The sequence below is a fragment of the Bos taurus genome, chromosome 14, assembly GCF_002263795.3.
Source record: "Bos taurus isolate L1 Dominette 01449 registration number 42190680 breed Hereford chromosome 14, ARS-UCD2.0, whole genome shotgun sequence".
NCBI classification, from domain to species: Eukaryota; Metazoa; Chordata; class Mammalia; order Artiodactyla; family Bovidae; genus Bos; species Bos taurus.
The window spans coordinates 2,917,489-2,943,385 of record NC_037341.1 but is presented as its reverse complement, the minus strand read 5'-3'; the positions used below and the strand labels follow the sequence as shown (position 1 = coordinate 2,943,385).

The following is a 25,897-nucleotide window of genomic DNA, read 5'->3' as shown; positions in this document are numbered from 1 at the left end:
TTAACCTAATTCAGAATATTCTTAAATTTTACCAAAGTTTTTATTCAGTATTTTATTGATAATCTTCACGAGGAAAAGGAAAATACCTAGAAATAAAGGAAAACATTGCTGAATAAAGACCTTGATGTCTAGTCATCTTCTTACCGTATTTCTAGACAACCCAACTTCAGTGCAATGTCCTGGTCCACTTGGTCAGCGATCTCTAACATATAATCGCTCTTCACCTACAACAGAAAGGAATGGGTACAACAGTGTCACTGTAAGAGTATGCTGCAGACCTAGTAAATGTGTGCGGGCATCGTCCCCACACTTCATACGCACTGTGTCCATAATGACCCCTGACGCTGGGTGTACAATGAGCAATGTAGAGAACAGTGAGTCAGTCTTCTATTATGAAGAACTTTTATCACCCATGAGCACTTGAACGTCATCCGAATCACGGAACATCAAGCGGTTCTCTGTACCCTCTCATGTTGTTGAAGGTCCCTTTCCATGCAAACTTGTGTTCAAATTTTCTGAACTCAGACTGCAGCCCCAGCAGCATTTCTGGACCTCAACACAGGAGCAAGGAAATCTGACACTGTTTCAAAATCCACTGAATCCTGCAACTGACATGCTTCCACCTAACCATCAACTGTAACTTGTGAACCTGGTGCTTGAAGTGGGACATAAAGAGAAGGCTCTAACAGAAAGTGACAGCTGTCTTCCGAGCAATGACTATGAGGGACTGAGGTCAGTATCTGAGGGTGCTTATCAGTGTGAAAGTATTTTCAAAGATGAGACACGTAAAATCTCACAGACGAGCATCAGGAGACCAACATCTGCAACTGACTTTGATGGCAGAGAGCACTCATTTTGAACCTCAGTTAAGTGAAATGTTACTTCTCCCCTCACAAGGAACTCGTTCTTCTCGTTAGTAGGCCTATCTTACAAAAAACTGCACTCCATTATTAAATTATGAATATCACCAGTACAGAACTCAGTGTAAATCAGTCTTGTCTCGTTACACAAGTATTTCAGGATACCCTCTACTTTGCCTCTTGAGCCTCAATCCTAAAACATTCACCTCTGGCCCTTTCCAGAAAAAAAAGAGTGCTGATCTCTGCTCTAGGAAAAATTCCAAAGATCCTCTTCCTCTACGACTGCTACCCAGCCTGTCAGTTCACCTGCTCAAAAGATTTCTACTCCCCAGTTAACTACTCCGTCCACTTCGTACTGACAGTTCATCATGATAAGTCCCCTTGAGAAGACCCCCAGCTCCCCAATCTCCCTTACCCCTTCACTTTAACTCCTTGGTAAAAACAGCAAACACTGAAGCCCACCGCCCTCTCCCTCTGCACACTTACTGCTGAGCAACTAGAGAAGCCCTGCTGTGTGTTTGGCTTTAAATTCATGATGACAGACCTCAAATGGCACCAGAAACTGCCTGGAAGCTCTGCGATGCCTGCCCATGAAGCTTGGCAACACACAGATGCGTATTTTCTCCAGTCAACCTGCCACATCCCTTTCTTAAAGATAAAATGAAAGTCTTCTCTTTAAAGCTCCAGCACCTAGAACCTGAGGGGCGGCTGTGCTCACCTACTCACGCCTTCTCCCAGGACGGGAGCGAGGCCCACTCAGCCAGCAGCAGGCAGCCACCTGGCTCTGATCTAAACACCATTTCTTCTGAAACCTCTGCTCTGTTTTCTGCCTTAGCACCCACACCTGGGTAGTCGAGAAATACTGACTGACTGAAGAGAGAACCCATGAATGAAAGAATAAAGTCATCAAACTGGGATGTGGATACCTCTGTGTGTGAATGCTATTTTCCATGAAAGAGTTACAAGCATTGATCATTTCTGTTCCTTATACATAGCAGGCACTTAATGATGCCTACTATGATTCAATGGAATGAATCAATGGAAATGAATTACTCAACATCTCACTAAAGTAAGTAAAAAGCTTTGATTCTAGAATCACTCTATTTACACTTCAGCTGGCTTCTTCTATACAGCAAAAAATAAGTCTGAATTCATAAAGAGTTTTATTACTGAACACAAAAAAATGAAGAGATAAAAACAGTATCTATGTGAGTTAGAGAGACACCACAGTTGTTCAGAGCAACGTGTTCACTGGGCTCTCAGTTTACGGTTTGGTGCAGACCTGGAAGCAACCACAGCAGAGCATCAACTGCACGCTGAAGAAAACACACGGTTACAAAACTGCCTTAAGATAAATTACTAGGACTTTCAAACGCTATTCAAAGGTGGGAAAGTGTAATCACATGTTTTATTCATTCATCAAAAGCACACTCATATTAGTTGGAAAAAAAACAGGGAAAATTACTTCAACCATCTTTATGGAAAACCCCTTTATGTACAAACATGACTTGAAACTTCTGAGAGTTGTTTTTCCTACAGCAATGACCTACTACTCTTGACTGAGAGCTGCGTGCCCACGGCCTGAGGTCCGTTTGAGTCTGTGTTCTCTGCAAGGCGTGCTGATCCACGTGGAATGAGCCATCTCAGAAGAGCCTCCCCCTTCCTCAGCTCCAGAGGGTGTGTTCTCTGAACCACTGTGCACATCACGACCTGATGCTGTGTGCTCGTGAAATTTTCTGCAAGACGTAGGGTTTTTAACACTCAGTGCTCATTTCTTTACAAAGCATTTCTTGACTAACTTTCATCTCCTACTAACTACCGGCAGAATTCATTGCTTTCTTTTGTGAAATAAGTGCAATTCATTGAAGATTTACATGTGTGTGATATATACTTGCTTCGAGTAAAGATACTCATTGCCACGTCAGATAGACTTATGTATGACTCTCATTTAATCTTCAGAGCATCACTGTGAGCAGGACAGTACTATAATCCCCAATTTAGAGCCTTAGAAAGGGCCTAAGAAGACTGACGGTGACAGCAGAGGTACTGTGTTATATTCAGGGGCTAGGTAGTACGCTGTTTTAGATTCATTATTTGTAGTCTGTACAATGACTCTTTCTTAAGACAGGCTTTGGTCCTATTTTATACATGAAGACCAGAAAACTTAATTACTCAAAATTAATGTACTCAAGGTCACACAGCAAGCATTAAAGTTAAAACTCAAAACCCATCCACTGACCCTCACTACTCAAGCTGCAGTGTGTACCTACACCTCCTTGTGAACTCTGAGAAAGTGCAGACATTCTCCACCAGAAGGAAGATTAATGACCAGTGAGGACCACAGCGCATCGCCCCGTTAGCCCAGAGTCTAACACAATGGCTTCACACGATCTCCCACTCCATCTTACCCCTTGCTTTCCATCGTGTTCTCCTCTTATACCACGGATTACTACTGTTTACGAACTCCAAATCCAGCAAATTTGCAAGTTTTTTCCAAGCAAAGACCTTTCAAAGTTGTTTACTGTATTAAATTGTTTCCATGTTGATGTCAATTTCCTACTTAAAAAACAGGATGTATCTGGACTTCCTTCTGTGGGCAAGTATTATATTTACATTCATGAGCTTTTTCATCTTATTAAGCACAGGTTTTACTATAAAAACCTCTCACATTACTAATAAAAAATTCTAATCCTATGCTATGCTAAGTCACTTCAGTCGTGTCCGCCTCTGTGCGACCCCATAGACGGCAGCCCACCAGGCTCCCCCGTCCCTGGGATTCTCCAGGCAAGAACACTGGACTGGGTTGCCATTTCCTTCTCCAATGCATGAAAGTGAAAAGTGAAAGTGAAGTCGCTCAGTCGTGTCCGACTCTTAGCGACCCCATGGATTGCAGCCTACCAGGCTCCTCCGTCCATGGGATTTTTCAGGCAAGAGTACTGGAGTGGGGTGCCATTGCCTTCTCCATCTAATCCTAAATTACTCCATGATTTATTTCATGCACCACATCAATGCTTTGGCTACCTCATGAGATTTTTTTTGGTCTTATTTTGGTCTCTTCTGAATGCTTTGTCAGCTACATGAATTTATCACACAGACCTGAAAGTCCTCAGTGGCGTGTATAAAGAAGATGGGGCCGAGGGCAGACCAACGTGCAGAGAACCATCACTGCCTGCTGCACATCACCATTCATAGGCTACGCCACCTGAGAGATCCCAGGTCGTCAGCCAAGTTGGCTCGACCGTCAAGCACTCCTCCCTGTGTTCTTCCAGTTCGAAGGGTGGAGAGTCTGCGTACAAAGGAACTCAAAGGCAGTTCTCAACTAAAACAAATTCTTTGATCTTTCTCTTCAATACATAAGCTTAAAAAATATATAAAGAATTATGCTATCTTATAAGTCAAATGCTTTTTCAACAACTCACTAAGTCATTTCACATAGCATTTATTAATAATAGGTAGTCGTTTAAAGGCAAGCTAAAAATACCAGCAGGGAAGAGTGACTGATCGAATAATCATTTCTGCTTCCTATTTGTAAAGTCTTATATAGAGAAGATACACAAAAAAATATGGGTTGAATAGTATTGGGTTGGCCAAAAAAGTGCTTCAGTTTTAAACTAAAACTAAAAGAAACATTTTCATTCTCACCAAGAACTTCATTGAACAGCATATTCACCCTTTTATTTCACAAACTTGTGCCGTTTTTCAAGCACCTTCATAATTCCATCTTCCCAAAACTTTTTACCTTTTTGTGCAAAGAACTGTTCCAGGTGCCTTTTACAGTCTTTCAGGGAATTAAAATTTTTTCCAATAAGGGAATTTTGTAAAGACTGAAATAAATGGAAATCAATGGAAATGCAATGTCTGGTGAATACGGCAGATGAATGAGAACTTCCAGCCAAGTTGTAACAGTTTTTGCCTGGTCATTAAGAAACACGCAGTCTTGTGTTACCCTGATGGAAGATTATGCATTTTCTGTTGACTAATTCTGGTTGCTTTTTGTCCAATGCTGCTTTCAGTTGGTCTAACTAGGAGTAGTACTTGTTGGAATTAATTATTTGGTTTTCTAGAAGAAGCCCATAATAGAAGACTCCCTTCTAATTCCACCATATATAAAACATCACCTTCTTTAGATGAAGACTGGCCTTTAGTGTGGTTGATGATGTTTCACTGCGCATGCCCCATGATCTTGTCCATTCCACATTATTGTACAGTGTCTACTTTTCATCACCCATCACAATTTGTTTTAAAAATGGAACACTTTCATTACACGGAGAGAACTGCACGTGGAAATACGGTCAAGGAGGTTACTTTTGCTTAATTTATGTGGAACCCGAACGAACCCGAACACAAAGTGATGAACGTAACTGAGCTGGTACAACTGACTTTAAATGCTTGATTTGGATATTTTGAGTATGCTAGCTAACTCCCATGTGGTATAACATTGATTGCTCTCAAATAATGTCTTGATTTAATCACCATCAACTTCAACTGGTCTACTCGACCGTGGAGCACTGTCCAGCGAGAAACCTCTAGCAAGAAACTTCACAAGCCACTTGTGACACGTTCAATCAGCCACAGCATCTTCTCCAGACACTGAACAAATTTTTTTCTGCACTTCAGTTGCATTTTTACCTTTCTTGAAATAATAAAGCATAACATGCTGAAAATGTTGTTTTTTTCTTCTATATTCAATATTAAAATGGGTACACAAAAATTCACCAATTTGGTTATCTTTTTTTAAATGCATGCTGATATGATAGCTGTCACATATAACATAACAAAACTTTTTTGAATGAAGTTAAACACTACTAAGTGGTACTAGAGCCATCTTATGGAAAAAACCAAATGAACCTTTTGGCCAACCCAATATAAGCATGACAGAGTTTACCTAACGACAATGATAAAACTTTGTTAATCACCAAAAACAGGAGTGGAAAAATAGGGAAAAAATGTACGTTATTAAATCTACTTAAAGACGTACAGAAAATACATCTTCTAATGAGTCAGACTTAGACTTCTATTTAATTTTAACTTCTTTCTGGAACAGGACAGCTGATAATTGCCACATTGAACATTTCACGTTTTAAAATAAAATTTCCCACTTGCAGCTGCCATTTCAAAATGTTTTAACTGACAGAAAGCTTTACAGCCAAGAAAGTACAGTTAACAAAATCATTTCTGATAATTATCTGAATAAAAATGTGTAAAAACTAAAAATTGGAGTAAAAATATCAGAAAGGTTGATCAACAAAACAAGTGTGTCTTGGCCCCTCACACCTTTCTGCAGTTTAGGTTCTAAACCATAAAATTACCATAAAGCTTCCCACTGCAACTCTTCTTGCCAAATAAGCCACGAGTTCTGTTACCTTTAATGTTTTCTAAGAGCCACTAAATGGATACACTCATTTTAAATCTTAACATACTTGTAGGAAGAAACAGTGACAACAGACGCAGGCATCTCAGAAGCTCAAAGTGTCAGCGGTGCCAAATGGGTCCGACATGACATCAGCATTGTTGATGCAAACCTAGTTAATATAACAACTTCTTGACCGAACAGGGACATGGCCCTTCAAACTAATGGCCACCACAATTTGCAAAAGGTTGCCAGTCAAATACACTTTTAACAAGTCAGAGAGATAAAGAAGAATAAAATGTTATGTGGCAAAGGAAAAACTCAAATTCAAGGCAAAACATACTTTCGTGCTTTATAATAAGTCATCAGCTTTGGCATCAAAAAATTATTTGTTTAGGAATAAACAATAAAAAAATCAGAGAATCTCTGGCGGGGTTCGGCATCCACACTTCCAGCGCAGGGGCATGAGCTTGACCCCTGGTCGGGCAACTAAGATCCCATATGCCATGCCATGCAGCCAAGAAAACTTATTTTTTCAGACTCCTGCTCTACAGTGAACAGGGTTATAACAAGATTCTAGTTTATTTTTAGAGTGTGCTGATTAATATCTTTCAGAATGTTCTAAAATGGGTCAAAGCACACAGTGGCTCATTTGTGATATGTCTCACTTGTAGTCACGTTTAGGACATCTTTAAATGTAACCGTGTGCATCCACAGACTGATCTCCCACCAGGAAAGCGGCACTCTACGTCCACTGACACGTCGCTTTCCTCACGACTCCACCCAAAATAAGGGGCGTGATGAGCAGGGGCTTGGGCAAGGCTTCAAAACAGGAATAATAAAATTACAGTAGTTTATTATAAGCTTTCTTTCTCTTTCATGGGATGGAACTGATACAGAGAAAATCTTAACATAATTCTTTTCTTTCTATTCTGATAAAAGAGCCAAAATAATAATAAATGATAAAGAAAAACCAGACCACCTGACCTGCCTCTTGAGAAACCTGTATGCAGGTCAGGAAGCAATCGTTAGAACTGGACATGGAACAACAGACTAGTTCCAAATCAGGAAAGGAGTTCGTCAAGCCTGTATATTGTCACCCTGCTTATTTAACTTATATGCAGAGTACATCATGAGAAACGCTGGGCTGGATGAAGCACAAGCTGGAATCAAGATTGCCAGGAGAAATATCAATAACCTGAGATATCCAGATGACACCACCCTTATGGCACAAAGTGAAGAAGAACTAAAAAGCCTCTTGATGAAAGTGAAAGAGGAGAGTGAAAAAGTTAGCTTAAAGCTCAGCTTTCAGAAAACTAAGATCATGGCATCTGGTCCCATCACTTCATGGTAAATAGATAGGGAAACAGTGGAAACAGTGACAGACTTTATTTTGGGGGGCTCCAAAATCACTGCAGATGATGACTGCAGCCATGAAATTAAGAGATGCTTGCTCCTTGGAAGAAAATCCATGACCAAACTAGACAGCATATTAAAAAGCAGAGACATTACTTTGCAAACAAAGGGCCATCTAGTCAAGGCTATGGTTTTTCCAATGGTCATGCATGGATGTGAGAGTTGGACTATAAAGAAAGCGGAATGCCAAAGCACTGATGCTTTTGAACTCTGGTGTTGGAGAAGACTCTTGAGAGTCCCTTGGACAGTAAAGAGATCCAACCAATCCACCCTATAGGAGATCAGTCCTAAATACTCACTGGAAGGACTGATGTTGAAGCTGAAACACCAATAATTTGGCTACCTGATATGAAGAACTGACTCATTTGAAAAGACCCTGATGCTGGGAAAGATTGAAGGTGGGAGGAGAAGGGGATGACAGAGGATGAGATGGTTGGATGGCATCACCGACTCAATGGACATGAGTCTGAGTAAGCTCTGGGATGGACAGAGAGGGCTGGTGTGCTGCAGTCCATGGGGTCAGAAAGAGTCAGGCATGACTGAGCGAATGAACTGAACTGAAATAAACTGAATTCTTTTAAAACACAATAACAAAAAACACTCAGAAGTGTTCACTATTTCCCAGTGTAGACCCTAAAGATTCCCACACGTGAAGTTCAACAAAATACCAGGTTCATAAAACACATGCAAGAAAACACGCCACTGTGAATAAGAGTCAGCACAGCTCACACAACGGTCCCAATTTCCTGTTTGTTACTGACATGTGCCCACGAGCACCCTTGTACATACGCACACAGGTGCATCTTATTTCTTTAGAATGAATCCTCCGAAGTGGAATTATTAGTTCCAATCTTATGAAACTGCCAGTATGCAACTTAACTTACAAAACTGTCAATGTCAATGGTGTCACATACAAATCTGAATCTATTTAAAGCTCTTGGTATTCTTGCCAATTCATTAGTTCCGACAAATCATAGCGTTTTTCTTTTTTCTTCCATCTTGGTAATTTCGGCACATCTACCTAGCCCCACGTAGCATCAGTTAAGCCTGATCCACGGGCCGAGATGAGCAGTAACACCGGCCATCAACACAGGAAAGGGGCATTAGCTTCTATTTTCCTGTAAATCACAGGTACTTGTTAGGACATTATAAAAGCATACATGAAACAAAAGAATTCTCAGGATCTTCCCGACCCAGGGACTGAACTCAGGTCTCCTGCATTGCAGGCAGATTCTTTACCATCTGAGCCACCTGGGACTAGACTAATTATTAGGATGAAAGTGAAAGTCGCTCAGTCGTGTCCAACTCTTTGTGATCCCATGGACTATACAGTCCATGGAATTCTCCAGGGCAGAATACCGGAGTGGGTAGCCGTTCCCTTCTCCAGGGGATCTTCCCAACCCAGGGATCGAAACCAGGCCTCCAGCACTGCAGGAGGATTCTTTACCAACTGAGCTATCCTGTGGCTCAGTTGGTAAAGAATCCGCCTGCAATGCGGGAGACCCCAATTCAACACCTGGGTCAGGAAGATTGGCTGGAGAAGGCATACACTACCCACTCCAGTGTTCTTGGGCTTCCCTGTGGCTCAGCTGGTAAAGAACCCGCCCACAATGCAGAAGACCTGGGTTCAATCCCTGGGTTAGGAAGATCCCCTGGAGAAGAGAAAGGCCACCCACACTCCAGTATTCTGGCCTGGAGAATTCCACGGGCTGCATAGTCCATGGGGTCGCAAAGAGTTGGACACGACTGAGCGACTTCACTTCACCTCAGGCTGAAGAGAAACTCTAGGAATGGATGAAAGCAGAGGGGGGTGGCGGGGCGGGAAGGTGTGCATGCGGAGCATACGGGCAGGACGAGGTGTGTCCCATCCCACAGCAAGTTGCGCACACTCAGATCGGGACTCGTGCGTGATGTGCTGAGTCCTCAAAGCTGGGTCCTGTCTACAGACCGGAACTCCAGGGTGGCAGACAGTAGGGTCTCATTTCATCAACATAAAGACTCTCTTCAGGAGGTGTCATATACCCCGTGAAGAAACTCATGGAGGCACCTGGCATCATGGAGCTGTGACATGTATGACCGGCACGGCACACCTCCAAGACGCCTCACACCCCTTGGGCTTTACAGGGACCACTCACCTGAGTCACAGAGACTGCACTGAGACACGTCCCATCAGTAAGGGAAAATCTGGGATAGGCCGGCACGGGTGCTAGCTTTTAATCATATACACAGAAGCAAAGGCTTCTGAAAGGAAAAACTAGGACAACCTAGTAACAGTGTGAAAGGAACAAAAACATTGCTGACTTTCAGGTTAGCCTAGAAATTATAAAAAGGAATAACTGAGAGCTATTTAGGCCCGTCTCAGGCATCCTGGAATCAATGTCACTGAAGTAGTCACAGATGCCTTCAGTGGGTGGATTAATTTTTCAAAGAAATTACACCAGTGATTCAAATCATCTACAAGAGAGAAGAACAGAAGTATGTCGCCTATCTAAACCCATCAGCCTCTTCCTTCTTACCTTCCTGCTCCAGTTTGTTCAGTCTCTGAGTCCATCAAATCCACCCACTAAATCTGCTTACTACCACACCGTTCTACCTCCCAACTTTCTAACTTCTTGCCTAAATAGCTAAAGAGCCCCCAACCTGCTTGCAGCCTTTTTAAGATCCAATCCACCCCGAGTACTGCCACCATATTGGGGTGGGCTTATTTAAAAAAAAAAAAATTCCGATCAAGACATTCCTTACTTAAATTCTATAAATACTCCCAACAATCTGGAGGAGAGAACCTAAAACCTCTCCTTACACGGTGTGGTCCCGGCTCTCTCGCCCATTTCCTTTCAAACCACTTTAGCACAGATTTCAATGTATTGTGTTTTATAAAGCTCATCTCTTCCTCAGCTACAAAGTTCCTTAGACGACATCTGGCAAGGGAGCCGCCTGGACTCAACACCTCCCCTGTGCCAGCACCCCCTCCAAGGGACGTCACGTCACTTGGGCTTGCCAACAGCATAGGACCAAACACAAAGCAACCGCTTCCAGGAAGCCCACTAGACGGAGAATTGAGAATTCACGCCACGCGTATTTACTGCCTAACTAAAACCTGACAGGGAATTCAGAATTTACGCCACGCGTATGTATTCTACCCTTATGGGCAGTAAGAAAGCTACTTTTAGTTTAAAAAGTCACTTCTGGTTTTACACAAACTGCTACTGAAATTATAATGGGGACAGCTGGCTCTGGATAAACATCTGACAAGTTTCTTGATATTCAGGCACCATAATTATACTTGAATTAAAGACAGAGCAAAGGTTGTATCACTTAGGACTTACTGTTTCTACTTAAAATAAGTCTTAAGATTTGCCCAAGTATACAAAAATTCACAAAGTAACAAAACTCCTAATTTCTTATGAGGTATAAGAATCTCACTGCCATACAGTGACAAATTTATATTCTCCCAAATGTTAGGCTTAATCTAGTTCTAAAACAAAACCACGAAATAAACAGGATTCAAAGAAACAAAGGAAAAAAATGTATTAAAGCACTCTTCTATACCTGTTGATAGAAGAAATTCAAAGTTGGCTTGTCTTCAGTAAACTGGTTTAGAAATCCTTTTGGCAAATAACGAATTCTCAATTCATATCTAAAAAATAATTAACAAAGGAAAACAATTAGAAATAGGTCATTTCTTTTTCACAGTCCAAACAATATTGAGTATGGCACTGCCAATTACTGAAATATTACTCTACAAATAAGTTTAAATATAATCTGTAAATGTTTCCTTTTGCTGCAAAAAATAAAAAAATAAAATGTGCATGTGAGTGTGCTACAGCCCGAGGTTCCCGCAGGAGACAGAACCTGACGAGATACCCAGAGGGCGCCCGAAGTCCCTCCAGCCCCGCCACCCGGGGGCAGCACCACGCTCTGCGCCTGAAGGCGAGCTCTCCCTGCCTGGAGTCACACAGGATGTGTCTGCTCCCTTCAGGAGACTGCTCCGTCTCCTGCTCACGGCAGCACGCCAGCCCTGCACTGTGCAGCACACCCCAGTGACTCATCCACGCTACCCTGAAGGCTGCTGAGCACTTTCCACCTCGGGGCTATGAGGAATAATGCTATGAACAGTTTTTATAGTCCTCTAAAAAAGCAATTTTGCTCACGAAGCCAAACCTCGAGAATGACCAAAACAAATTTCACCAGAGCGCTGTCTCTGTACCTCATTCTGTATGTACGTGTGTGTCCACCCGTATGCACTCTCGCAGGCACGTACGCATCTCTGCTGGGGGTACACCAGCAACACATCACTGGACCACAACACACATGCTGTGCAGAGCAGACACGACGGAAAACAAGCTGCAGGGCTGTAGCAGTGCGCTCCACTTCCACGCGCGGGAGCCGCACAGGCGCTCAGGTTCCACACCCCTCACCTCTCCCCGCATGTCCAGTCTTTCCATGTTAGTCGCCCTGCTGTTCGCTGCAAGAGCGCACCCTGGTTTCAGTCAGTAATAACAAGAACGGGCATGTCTCTGGCAGCCGGCCATTTTGGTTATCTTCTTTAGTGAAGTGTCTGTTAGGCCTTTTGTCCTTTGTTCCTGCCAAGCTGTCTGTCTGCCCCCACCCCACTGATTGGTAGGTATTCTTTACAAATTTTGGATGTGAGGCCTTTGTTAGACTTAGTGAAGATATATCTTCTCCCACTCTATAGCTTGCCTTTCACTATTTTAACGATAATTTAAAAACCTATTTTTTCAATCTTCTAATTTTAATGGTATCTTTTGTTTTTATGCAGTCCTATTTATCTTTTTCTTTTCAGTAAATTCTTTTAGTGTTTTGTTTATAAAATATCTGCTTACACAAAAGTTAGAGATTTTTTTTCTAAAAATTTCATAAATTGATCTTTTAAAATTGTATTAAGCTCATGAGGAAAAGAACACAAAGGAATCGATACAATTCTTTCGGTTCAGTTAAGAGTGGTTCAATGCAAGGTACACATACACAAGTTTTGCTGAGATTTTCAAGGGTCTATCTTATTAAAATATACAACTGTCAAACAATAAAGTTCCATTGTACTTTGAATCTCAGGAGTTCAATAACTTTCTGCAGGCATTCTCATTGGACAACTGTTGACAGAAGCAGAATAATTTCATTTTGAGTTTAGGACTTAGCATGCACCTTATAGGCACCGTTTCTCTTAATCGACATAATAATCAGAGAACAAGAGCGTAATTATTCATATTCAGCAGAGTAGGAGGATGACACTCAGCAAGAATAAGCAGTAGGCAGCCAGTTTCCAGGCTGGAAGCTCCAGGATCAACAGTCTGCAGGAGGCTTTGGTATTAACATTGCCCCAGTTTAATGATTAAAGAAAAAAAAAACAAAAAAAAACTGGCAGCCTGGCTATACGTCCAGGCTTTTAACATCATCCCGACGACGATGATGATGATAACAAATAACGTTCAGGGACTACTCGGGATGTCACAGAAGTCATGACAAGCATTTTAACCAGATGACCTCTTCTCATCAGCAATAACCCCCAGGAGAAGCAGAAAGAAAGCTCTGCATCAAGACCACCTGCACCTGGGTTCTGGTTCCACTCCTTGTTCGCTGTCTGCCATCACTTCTCTGCGCCTCAATTTCCTCACCCGACTCTGTGCAACCCCATGGACTATACACAGCCCATGGAATTCTCCAGGCCACTGGAGTGGGCAACCGTTCCCTTCTCTGGTGGATCTGCCCGACCCAGGGATTGAACTGGGGTCTCCTGCACTGCAAGTGGATGGATTCTTTACCAACTGAGCCGACAGGGAAGCCCTCGTCAGGATGCTGGGAGAAGTGAAAGGGCTGTCACTGCACACATCACAGCCGTCTCAACGGCTGATCCACCGTATTAGCCATTACTCAACAAATAATTCGGCACCAGTCATCTACAGACGCAATTCCAGAGTCTGGGAAGACACTGGTGAATAAAACAGGCAGGAAGTACCAGCCTTCAGAAAATTTCTATTTTTGTGGTGGCAGCCAGACAGCAGATACATTAAGTATCTCTGAGGTGGTAATGTGATAAAGACAAAAGCGAGGTAAGGGGAGTAAAAGATGATGAAGCAACATTCTGTAAAGGCAGCCAGGGAAGCAGGCTGACTCAGGACACCTGAACACAGATCTAAAGGAAGACAGGAAGGAATCAGGGCAGTAAGGGCAGGAAGAAAACAAGTAAATGCCCCGCGGCCAGAGGCTGCCTGGAGGAATGCAGCCGCAGCCCCTGTGAGTAAAAGGGCTGCAGGGAGGGGGGAACAGAGGCGGGCAGGCCACACAGGACCCTGCTCGTCACAAACCGGGGCTCATCCTGGTGGGAAAGGGGGCCCAGGGGCACTGTGGCCAGAGCAGTAACAGCAGAGACCTGGTGCCCAGCCAGGCGGGGCTGTGAAGAGCAGACAACAGGGCCACAAGGAGGCCGGGAAGGGACCAGTAATAGTGACCAGGTGTCCAGTTCACCCCATCTTCCTAGATGGGGGAGAACAGACTTTGAGGACATCCGGTAATAGTCAAGGTCCCACAGCTGTTAACAGGCAGCCCTGGGATTCCACTTCAGCAGAAACACGCCTGAAGGCCCAGAGGCAGCGTGAACCTAAGAGAAGACACCTATGCTTAGAACACAGAGGAGTGTACGTGGGTTGGGTCTTGCTTGTGGGGTTGGGCAAGGTCTCTAGATTGTGATGCGGTTTCGGGTTCCCTGCTTCAACCCACTACAATCTAGCATTTCCTCCCTCACAGCCCTACTGGAACTCCGCTCAAGTCTGAGTTCAATTCCAGTCCAGTCACCTCACCCCAGTCCTTAAACCCCATACCTGGCGCCCACTGCGTCCCGGCCCAGCCGCGCCGGCATCCTCTCTCCTTTCTCCTCCAGGAAACTCTCCATTTTCCTCATAGTGAAACTTCCACTACTATTCTAAGAGCCTGGCTGTGTCCTGATAAACATTTCCACGTCCCTGCTCTAGGCCACTCCATGATTTCTGAACAGCGGCTAACTACAACATGCCCCAGATAAGACTATCCTTTGGCTTCTGCTTCTAAGTAATTGTTATTGTTCAGTCACTGAAATCGTGTCTGATCCTTTGCGGCCCCATGAACTGTAGCTCGCCAGGCTTCCCTGTCCTTCACTATCTCCCGTAGTTTGCTCAAACTCAAGTTCATTGACTCGGTGACGCCATCCAACCATCTCATCCTCTGTCGCCTAAGTTAATACATTACCATTGACGCTGCCAACACCTAACTTCTTCAGTCTTATCTCCAACTGTGAGCACCAAGATACCCACAAGTTCCCCAAGATACCCATTAGTTCACTAATGAACTAATGATGGGGAAGAGTAGGAAATGTTTTTGAAAGTTGAGTTGGATGAATATTCAGATAACCCTAATACTGAGAAGGCTCAGCTAGTCAGACTGTGTGTAGTGAAATAAACAAAAGTACAATTTCAGGAAACTACACAGATGACCCTTGGAAACAGTGGGGTGTGGACAGCTCTTCTTACACAAACTTTCAATTTTAAAAGCCTAGAAGGGAGGATAGAAATAGAAATTCACCATTTGGCAAAAATTACACTAATAATACTGCAAAAAAGAATCAATGATGTTGAGTGGGCGAAAATACAATGAGAAACTGCAGAGTCTCTGTATTTCCTCAGAAGATATTACTTAATTACAAAGAGGGGGGAAAACAACCTTCTAGCAGAGAAACCTGGCCACCACCTTAAATCAAATGATCCAAGTTAAAGCCACCAGTAAAATGAATCTTATCATCATCAAAGACTCACTGATAAAATGCTAAGTGAAAACAGCAGCTTGACTGTGGTGCTCTTCCCCAAATGCTTAAGCTCAATATAATCATGGGAACAAACCCAAACTGAAGAACACAGCACAACCACCAGCCAATGCACTTCAAAAGGGCCAAGGTCACGACAGACAGAGGCAGCCTGAGGACCTGCCGCAGATGGGAGAAGAGCCAAGGCGACGGGACACGCAGGTGCACGATGCTCTGATGGGATCCCAGGCTGGAAGACGGGCACCCTGGACCCTGTGACGTCTGTGGGTCAGTTAGTACTACGGCAGCAATGTTAAGGTCCTGGTTTCAATAACTGAACTGTACTTAACTAAGGTTTTAACATTTAGGGGAGGAGGGCTGAAGGGTACACAGGATTTCTGTGTACTGTTTTTGCAACTTTTTGATAACACGTTGAGAATATAAATAAATTCTCACAAACTTTAAGACAGATTGTCCTGTAGATGTGTTAACAAAATACCCACCAGAGCCAGTTTTAAACCAGCCTGGTCAACGAACATCAGCTTTTTGTAGCCACAGACCAGCCAGAAATCTGTTCATTTTTGTGCTTTGGTGCAGAAGTATCCAGTAAACGTTTAATTAATCAATCAGCAAATTTGGAAGTCCATCCTGTTTTTTTAAAAGATGTCACTTCCAAACTTGTCAGAATGTTCCTCTATTTACTGTCTTACTGATTTAAATATTCTAAAGAACTCTTGTTGAGTTCAGTGTCATAATGAAAGACTAGCCTTTCAAATTAAGGTATATGCACAGATAATGTCATTTCAAGATAAAACAGGAAACTATCAAAATACAATCTAAAACTTCCTCAGCTATCATTAGTCATTTTCTTTTGTCATCTATGAAAAAAAGATACCTTTCATCTAAATAAAAGACTTTTTTTCCTCCTCTTGCAAAAGGTCTGAAAAAAGAATCATGTCTGCAGATCGAGGAGCTGTTCATCGGCCGTGAACAGGAGAATGTGAACCACATCTGATAACAAAGAAAAGGACTTTCTTTTTCACTCACTCTGCAGAAGCCCCACAGTTCTCTCTCAAAAGCCAACAGAGCCTCCTCTCAGGCCTGGCTCTCAAAGCCCTGAATCCCACACCAAAAGGACCAGGCCCTTTATATCTGATTAACCTGCTCAGAAGTCCGACCACTCGGTGTAAATGCTTTCAGAACACCAAAATTTAGCTAGCTAGAATTCCATTATCTAGGTACGAAACTTTAAAGTTTAAATCTGTTTGGGGTAAAGCTCTCAAAACTGCATGGCACTTTTGGCTACACGACAAACTAGGAAGGGCATTGTATTCGAACTTCTCTGGCTGACTCCAGAGCCTGGCAACCACCACCCACTCAGCCGGCATCTCCCAGGACCCTGGGCACAGGCGAGCAGACTGTGAAGGAAGCAGGCTGCGTGCAGCACAGGGGCTGTGGGCTCTGCCACAGACCCAGGCTCCACACAGGCTCCTGAGGGCGCTCACGAGGCTGGAGGCTGGCGCGGTCCCCGCAGAAGCCCTGGACTAACCATCTCCTCCTGACCCTGTATCGACATGCCCCATATTGTCTCACCCACCTCATGTTTTCCCAACAACATTCTTTTATGTTTATTTTGCTTTTTACTTGTGTATGATGCTGTATGTCATCCTCTGGGGCTTACTTTTTGTTTTTTTAACTGAAGTAAAATTCACATAAAAAGCAACCATTTCAGGGAATTCCCTGGTGGCCCAGTGGTTAGGACTCGGGCCTTTCACTGCCAGGGTCCAGGTTCAATCCCTGGTCGGGGAAATAAGCTCTCACAAGCCACATGGCATCCCTAACTTCCCCCAAAGCAGCCACTTTAAAGTGTGCAATTCAACAGTATTTAGTTGCACCCACAACGCTGCCCCGGGACCGCCTTCTGTCACACACCGTCACCTGGCTAAGTTTCGTCCAGAGTTCCAGGTCGCGATGCTTTCCTCGTTCTGACTAGCGCAACACTCCACTGTGAATATTCTGTCACTGGCTATTCCATGAACGTCCTCGGGTCTCCAGCCTAGTATAGAAACGCAAGTCTCTCAAGGACAGAACCTGAAGTGGAACAGCAGGACCGAGGCCATGTCATGCGGAGGCTAAGCTGCAGGCAAGATCCTGAATTGGAAAGAGCGCAGCCACACGCAGCCCTGAGCACACAGCTGTGGTGCCTGATGCTACTCTGCACCCGCTCTCAGGCAGCGGTTACTGGCCCCGCTCAGCCATCCGTCCGTGCTTCAGGGACGCCTCTCCAGGCGTCCAACGGTCAGTGAGCGACCTTTATAGCCCAGCTCAGCCATCAGTCAGTCCGTGCTTCAGGGACCCTTCTCCAGGCGTCCAACGGTCAGTGAGCGACCTTTATAGTCCAGCTCAGCCATCAGTCCGTGCTTCAGGGACCCCTGCCCAGGTGACCAACCGTTAGCTAGTGACTGTTAGTGGTCCCACTCAGCCTTTGGTTGGTACTACGTGGCCTCTTCCCAGGCAAGCAACGGTCAGTGAGTGACCTCGAGAGGTCCAGTTCAGCCAATGGTCAGGGCTTCAGTGGGCCCCTGCCCAGGTGACCAAACATCAGTGAGCGACCTCAAGGGGTCCCGCTCAGCCAATGGTCAGTGCTTCAGTGGGACCCGGCCCAGGAGACCAACAGTCAGTGAGCGACCTCGAGAGGTCCAGCTCAGCCATCGGTCAGTGCTTCAGTGGCCCCGGCCCAGGTGACCAAAGGTCAGTGAGCGACCATTAGTGGTCCCGCTCAGCCACTGGTCAGCCCAGATGGTGAGCTAGGGGGCCCAGGGGGCAGGCCACAGGCTGTGTCCTGCAGGATTCCAGAGTCCTCATCAAGGACACCCAATGGCCGGGCCCAGGCCTTGAGGTGGCAGCGACCCTCTCCCCCATCCCTGCCTCCGCGACCTAATGGTAGCAGCAGCCTGCATAGCATGTAGTCTGCAGGACCTGCCCCTCCCTGCCTGTTTGGGTGGCCGGAGGAGCCTGAAGGCCCTTTGGGTCCTGGGCACCTGGCTCCCTCAGTGATGACAGCTGGGCAAGGTGTGGGGGCCTGGCCCTGAGGGAGCCACCAGCTGGGCTCACCTCCTCTTAGCCAGAACTGGACCTCGGAGAGGGAAAGCTGTGCCTGGGAACCTGGCCCTTTATTGTCAGAACAGAGAATAACATTCATCTGGTGGAGATTCACAGGAGCATTGTTACCTGGCCACAACCTGACCTCAGGAACAAAGGATCTGACACCACGCAGTTTGCAGCAGCTAGCCCTGCCCCTCCCTCACTTTTCCTAGAAAATGGCTTTGCGGAAAGCTCTCATAGAGCTTGGGGTTTTAAAGGCTTGAGCCACCCATCTCCTTGCATCGCCCTCAATGCGCCTTCCTCTGCTCCAAACTCTTTGACGTTTCAGTTTGTTTGGCTTCACAGTGCGCTGGGCACCCAGACTGGTGTTTCAGTATCATCATCAGATCCTTAACCTTTCCCACTATTAATACTGTTGGACAACTTATTAATACTTTTCGTTAACCAGACAGTGTAGATGGAATCTACTGGTCCAGATTCATACCTCCCTGAACACTAAGGAAGCTGACAGTGTCTTCCTGTGATGACAGGTCAAACCTGTCTACCCTTTTATGAAAATACCTTCATGTTTCTTGCCCATTTGTTGAGGAATTTACAATCCTTATATTTATCAGCAGAACTCCTGACACCATCTTCTGTCAATTACACGAGTTGCAACTTGTTTCTGCATTTTTCCTTTTGGCCACACCTCATAACTTGTGGGATCTTAGTTCCCCGACCAGGGATTGAACCCAGACCCTCAGCAGTAAAAGCAGCTAAACCACCGGAACACTGAGGAATTGTCCTTTCTGCACTTTCTAAAAATACATCTTTTGATATACAGAATGCTTTCATCTCATAAAGGGCAAATTTGCTATTCTCGTCTTTTAAGAGTGAACGTTTTTGGGGGATTAAGAAAATCTTCCTGCTCTAGGACCAAAGACACATTCACTATATGCCCCATTAAAGACACATTCACTGTATGTTTCATTAAACTTTTTTAAAAACTTGATCCACCTCAGGGGGATTTCTGTGTATTGTTCAAGGCAGGATCTAATTCTGTGGTTCCTCTTCCTATGAGGACAGCCATGTATGAAACCAGCCCTTCCCTTCCCCGATGACATGTCATGACAACTCTGTAGGGCCACCCTGCCTGAGACAGTTACTACCAAATGTGTGCTGTAGGTGCTTACAGAGGTATCTGAAGAACTGAAGACTCAATTAAACAAGCTTAGATCTCAGGTTTACTTAACAATATGAATAGATCCTATAGCAGGTAGTGCGAAAAACAAAAATCTATGCTAAAAAACCTCATAGGAGTAGAAACTAACGTCGTTATTCTGATGAGTCCTGGCACTTTCGTTTCAGGGTTCACGCCCTGCTCAGAACTAAAGCCAGAGCTGCAGCCGCCCTCATGGACTGAGAGAAGAGATCTCCATGCTCTGTCTCCTGTAGTCACACACCTAACACAGGCAGGGAGAAGAGCTGGTACACGAAGCCAGTTTCCACTCTGCCACCCATTTAAGCTGTGTGACTGTGGGCAGGTTATCAAGCCTCTCACACAATGTCTGACGCCCAATAAGCAGCAAGCTAATATGAGAAGACTGTTACTAAGTAGTACTATTTGGTTCCTAGTTGGTAATTTCATTATCATTGATTCACTTCCACTTAAACTGTATTTTACCGGGTGCCTACTTTGTCCCAGGCATGACCAGAACCCAGCAGTAGAGCAGTGAATACGATGGAGGCCCTGAGGGAGAAAGACTGTCCCAGGCAGGCAGTGGGCTCTGCAGACAGAAAGGCTGGAGAAGGCCCTGGGAGGACGCGACAGTGGAGCACCTGCCCTAACGAGGGGAGGGCCAAGCCATGCCAGCAACAGCAGAGCAGCATATACAGCAGTTGACCATCGAGTTCAAAGGCACTAGGGACAATCCGCTTGGCGTGTTTAAGAGCCAGTGTGGCCAAGGTTGAGCAAGTGCAAAGTTGGAAAATTAAAAGGCAGAGAGAGAAATGAGATAAGAGCTATTCTGTTCAACAAGAAGGCAGGCAACAGAGAAGAGACCATCAAATGAGACCCCAACCCGAGTATCTATGAACACTGAAACTTCAAAGAGACCACAGCTGCTCGAGTGAAGGTAGGGGAGCAAGAGGTAGAGAAAAGACCAAGAGGTAACCACAAACTTGGAGTGAGCTCCAGGTGAGTGGGGGCTGGGGGAGGGGGTGGGGGGGTAGCTCCTGGAAGTTTCTGAGCGGGAATGGTTTACACATTTCTTTGGATGTTTACATTTTAAAAGATTTGTTCACAAATTCTGTGAGCTCAACCTTATAATGTATCTCGGTACAGCTGCTTCTCGCTCCTCCAAGTACTACTCTCCTGGTCCATCATCTTCTCTGACTTTTTCCTGGGTTATTGTAGTAACCTGTCCATTGGTTTCCTGAGTTTATCCAAGTAAAGTGTGAATTTAACGCCAAAGGCAGGTCTAGGGAGGCTAGGAAGAGGTCAGTGGAGCAGCCCCAAATATCAAGGTCAGCAGGAGAAGACAGTGACGGTCAATGAAGCAGAAGGAAAACCTTCACCAGAAGAGAGTCTGGTATCCAGGAGGCTGAGTGAAGAAAGCAGGCTTGGTATCCACAGGGGCTTGGCTGCAGAACCCCACAGACACCGAGAGCCTGAAATGTTCGTGTGAAATGGTACAGTCTGTGCACGAAAGCTGCACAACGTGGCACAAACCCTCACACACTGAGAGCATCGGGATTATTTACAATGCAATATACAGTGTAAGTGCTACGTAACCAGCTGCTGGCACAACAAGTTCAAGTTTTGCTTTTTGGAACTCTCTGGAATCCGCCCTCCCCCCGCCACCCTCACACCCAGAATTTTGGAACTGTAGTTGGTTGAAGCCTGGTTCCCTGGTTGTGGAACCAGGGAACCCACAGATACTGAGGGGTGGCTGTACTTAGACAGGACTAAGTGACTGGCTGTAGCCAGGAGGTTCTGCAGAGGGCAGACTGGACAGTGAAGGGGCAGAGCCCATCAAAGCCAGGCCGTCAGGAGGCTGGGCCTTTTCCTTTGAACCATAAATTACTTAGAAACATGTTTTTAAGTTGCTTAATACACAGTTACATGCAGGATCCTGTATTTCTATATTAGAAAAAACAGTTAAATACATAACTTAAAAACTACTGTTTACTTACTATTGTTTGTGTTCTTCCCTTTAATTATTAAAAAGGTAAGTCTTATTCCTTTAAGACTGGTTCTGCTTTATATATTTTGAGGAGTTTATAAGTTTAAGAGCTACATCTATTTCTATACTTATTAAATTATTGGTGAAATGAGCATTTTACTGTTACGTGGTTGCCCTCTATATCCATAATAAAGCTTCTTTGCCTGAAAATTTATTTCACAGGGTGTTAACAGCACAATACTGATCTTTTTTTCCTGGTTATTATTTGCCTGGTATATTTATACTCAAGTTTTATGTGAGTTTTTCAAATTGAAAGTCAGGGCTCATTAGAAGGCAGGAAAATTCTTTTCACTATTCATTTATTAATTCATTTTACTAACGTAGAACAAAACAGAACACTGCAGAGAAAGCCTTTAGACCTCAGCGTAAATAACAGCGCTGAGTATAGTTTGGTGAAATGTGTGGGTCCGGGACACATAAACAGCTCTGAGACACACACACAGGCATACACGTGTGCTAGATCTCACGGCAAAACACGTGGTTTCCTCCAAGTCAGAGAAAAATGTTTGAACGTCACTGTCTGGATACATCATGTGAACAGCAGATAGCTTGATTTTATGTTTTAATCCACTCTAAATCCCATGGATGGAGGAACCTGGTGGGCTGCAGTCCACGGGGTCACTAGGAGTCGGACACGACTGAGCGACTTCACTTTGACTTTTCACTTTCATGCATTGGAGGAGGAAATGGCAACCCACTCCAGTGTTCTTGCCTGGAGAATCCCATGGACAGAGGAGCCTGGTGGGCTGCTGTCTATGGGGTCGCACAGTCGGACACGACTGAAGCGACTTAGCAGCAGCAGCAGTAACCTCTGACAATCATTCACCGTTAGCATCTGTGCATCTCACTTGTGATTTCTACCCATCTTGCTTCCCCACGCTTCTGTTTCTTTCCTTCTTTTTGACCCCCACATCTCTCTACTATCTACTTGCCCGAGGGCCGTTCCAGTTCCTCACATTTAGCTGACAAAGCTTTGCTCTATCACCCCTGTTCCAACCTGCACCCAGTACTGAGCTCTACTTTTTTAGTATAAAATAATCTGTTATCATTAGTTCTCCTTCATGAAGCCAGTGCTCACTGATATCTGTTCTTGAGGTAATTTAACTGTGCAAACAAATCTAGACTGCCAGTTACATTTCCTCACCACTTTGAACATATTATACCACCATTTTCTTGGCATCGATGATGCTGTGAGAAGTCTAATTTTTCTCTGCTTGTTTTTGACATCCTTTCATTTTCTTTTATACAACACTATTTTGCTATAATCTGTCAAAGTATGCATTTAGATTTACCCAATTTGAGATTTTTCTGTTAATCCTACATTTAAGGACTGATGTCACTCACTGATTCTAGAAAGTTCTCAGCTATTTTCCCTTCAGATTATTTCCTCTTCCTCATTCTTTTTATTCTCTTCTTCAGACTTCCTGTTAGAAAACGGTTGACCTTCTCATTCTTCATGTTACATAAATCTGCTTTCATAATTTCCATCTGTTCATCTCTGTGCTATGTTTTGGGCAAGTTTTCTCAGCTCCATCTTCCTGTTTACTAATTGTTCAGCTATGTCTAATCTGCTGCTTTATCTATCCAATGACTTCCAGAACTTCTGTTTTGTTCTTTTTCAAGTCTGCTTGATTATTTTAACAGCCTCCTATTCCCACTAATATGTTAGAACAGTTTGTATTAATCCTCACCCTCCTGAAGCTATCACACACGTATCACTGGTACCTCTGATCACATCTTCTTCTTTCAGCACCTCCACCGACAACCTGTGCACCTTCACTCATCTCAGAAGCCCAGCTACACTCTCAGTTTTGAAGATCACATTATTCCCATTGAGATGGGCATGCTGATTCTAAAAACCCACACTGTGAAGTCAGATGGCTAAATCCAAATGGAACCTGTGCCACAAACTATGTGAATGCAATTTAAATCCATTTTGTTGTGCCTCTGTCTTCATCTACAAAATAAGAATAACAAGTCTTTACCTCCTCGGGTTTGGGTAAATGAAATACAGAGTTTACGAATTATAACAGCACACAGCTGGCACAGTGCCTGGCTCCTAACAGCCACTCGATGGTGACAACACACCAACGTCATCATCTTCACCACCCCTCATTCGAGGAGGGTCAGTCAAATTTTCCTTACTTATGAGGATCCAGGCTCCACTGAATAAAACAGTGCCTACATCCTTATTATTAAGGTTAAATAAGCTGGCTTAAAAGAATGAAAACAAAGCTTAGATACCCCAGGATCTGCATTCAACAATTTACTGAGGACTAAGACTATTGCTATAATGAAGGCTGCCTCTGACATGTCTCATAAATTCAGGACATTAACAGAATTGTTTTATTTATTTTTTTATTTTTTTAACAGAATTGTTTTAATTAAAAATACCTAGAGATATGTTCAGGTAACTTTTAGATATTCTTAGTTTTTAAACACTTGTTTAATTAACTGACCAAATAGATGGAGATCAAATCTTTTTCAGCCATTGTTGAAAAGTAACCAAACTATATTCTTACAGACTATTTTGTTAGGTCAGTTCCAGCTAGTTGACAAATTTGAAAATTATATTTCTCTGATAAGCTGTAATTGGGATAGTATTTTTATTCAACTAAAGATTTACTCACCTAAAAATGTTTTTGTTTTTAAATGTCTCATCTTATCTATTTAGATCCTTGAAGTGAAAGTTACTGACATTTGAATGCCCTCTTTACGCTATAATCATCTTTATTTCTGTAGCACTATCTGTAAAAACAGGGGCTCCTGTGGAAGAGCTCCGTTATACTTCCCTCAAACGTTAAGTGTTTTAGGTACACAATTTCCTACAAACACCATGGTTTACTGAAAAGTGAAAAAAAATTATTAGGAGAGAACCAGGGAAAGGACAATTATAGGGACTTCTTTTATTTCACTTCGAATGATTTTAGTTTCATTGAAGTCAGTATGACTTCACTTTCCAGCATCCATGTTGTATGTGAACATCACACAGACACTGACTCTTTCAGGTGAGCTGCGATCACTGGGCATGACAGAGTGAGCTCTGCAGCACATTAATACGGTAATCAGGTGTGGTCACTTCCAGGCACAGAAGGGTGCCAGCAGCACAGGAAGTAGAAGCACTAGGACCCGGGCAGTGCTCAGAGCAGAGGCTGGACACTGAGAGGCTAGATACAGAGGCAGAGTGGGCAGTGCTCAGAGCAGAGGCTGGACAGAGCAGCACTGGCAAGAGGAGGGTGAGGGCAAAAGACTGTCACAGAATAACGAAAGCAAGGAGACGGCTCAAGCAAGCCCATGCCAGGGGTGCCCGAAGACGGGCTACACAGAAGTGCAGAAGGGAGCGCTGGCTAACAAGTACCGGCCACCTCTATGTGTACAGGAGTCCCAGGGACCATCAGTGAGAAAATTAAACACAGATAACCATCCTCTCATGTGTGCTTCTATATGCAAAACAAACCACGTCCGAGTCGCCCCAAAGTAGGTTTGTAATCTTACTTCCACTCCTCTGGTGGGTGGGCAAGTTCATACTTCTCCCTCACATTGGAGACACCCATATCCAAATGGAGCCAGTGAACCTCCTCTGACCGCAGGTGACTCAGGCGAAATCCATAGCAGGCCACGTGCTTTACTTTGTGACTGTCCACTATCTTCTGAATGATGCCCTAAAACATACCCCCCACAGAAATGACTGTTATAAACAAAAACTGCATGCTAGAAATTAATGCAATGTTCATTTCTTTCAGTTAATCATCAGAAATCTTTGGTAAAAAAGAGCATCAATTTAAATACATCACTTAATTTTACTTAGGAATCTTTTTTCACACACAGTATTTTTATGAACACAGAAAAGTGTTTTTAAACCACAAGAAGAGGCACTGCCCGTTTCTTTACTGACTTCTGCAGCTCCACCACTGCATCACCCCAACTCATCCACCCACATGGGCCACCCCTTGGGGGGCTTCCTAAGAATGAGACCTGGGGAGGGTTATACTTTCCAAACCAAAGTATTGCTGAGAACAAGCTGCAACCTTAGTATCATTTGTTTTTTTAAATACATATTTAGGAATACATAACTAAAGTCATATTTCTGATAACATTGATGACACATAAGAAGCTACCTCAAGCTGAGGCTAACCATCTGCTCTCTACTGGT

General features: G+C 44.0%; 1 protein-coding gene across 1 annotated transcript in view; it reads right to left on the bottom strand.

The window, feature by feature from the left end:
- The window catches only part of PTK2 (protein tyrosine kinase 2), a 192,888-nt gene that overhangs the window by 93,685 nt on the left and 73,306 nt on the right, over positions 1-25,897 (bottom strand). The window contains 3 exon segments of the mRNA NM_001075250.2: positions 145-224; positions 11,176-11,263; positions 25,240-25,406. Coding sequence (NP_001068718.2) covers positions 145-224; positions 11,176-11,263; positions 25,240-25,406 — 335 coding nt within the window.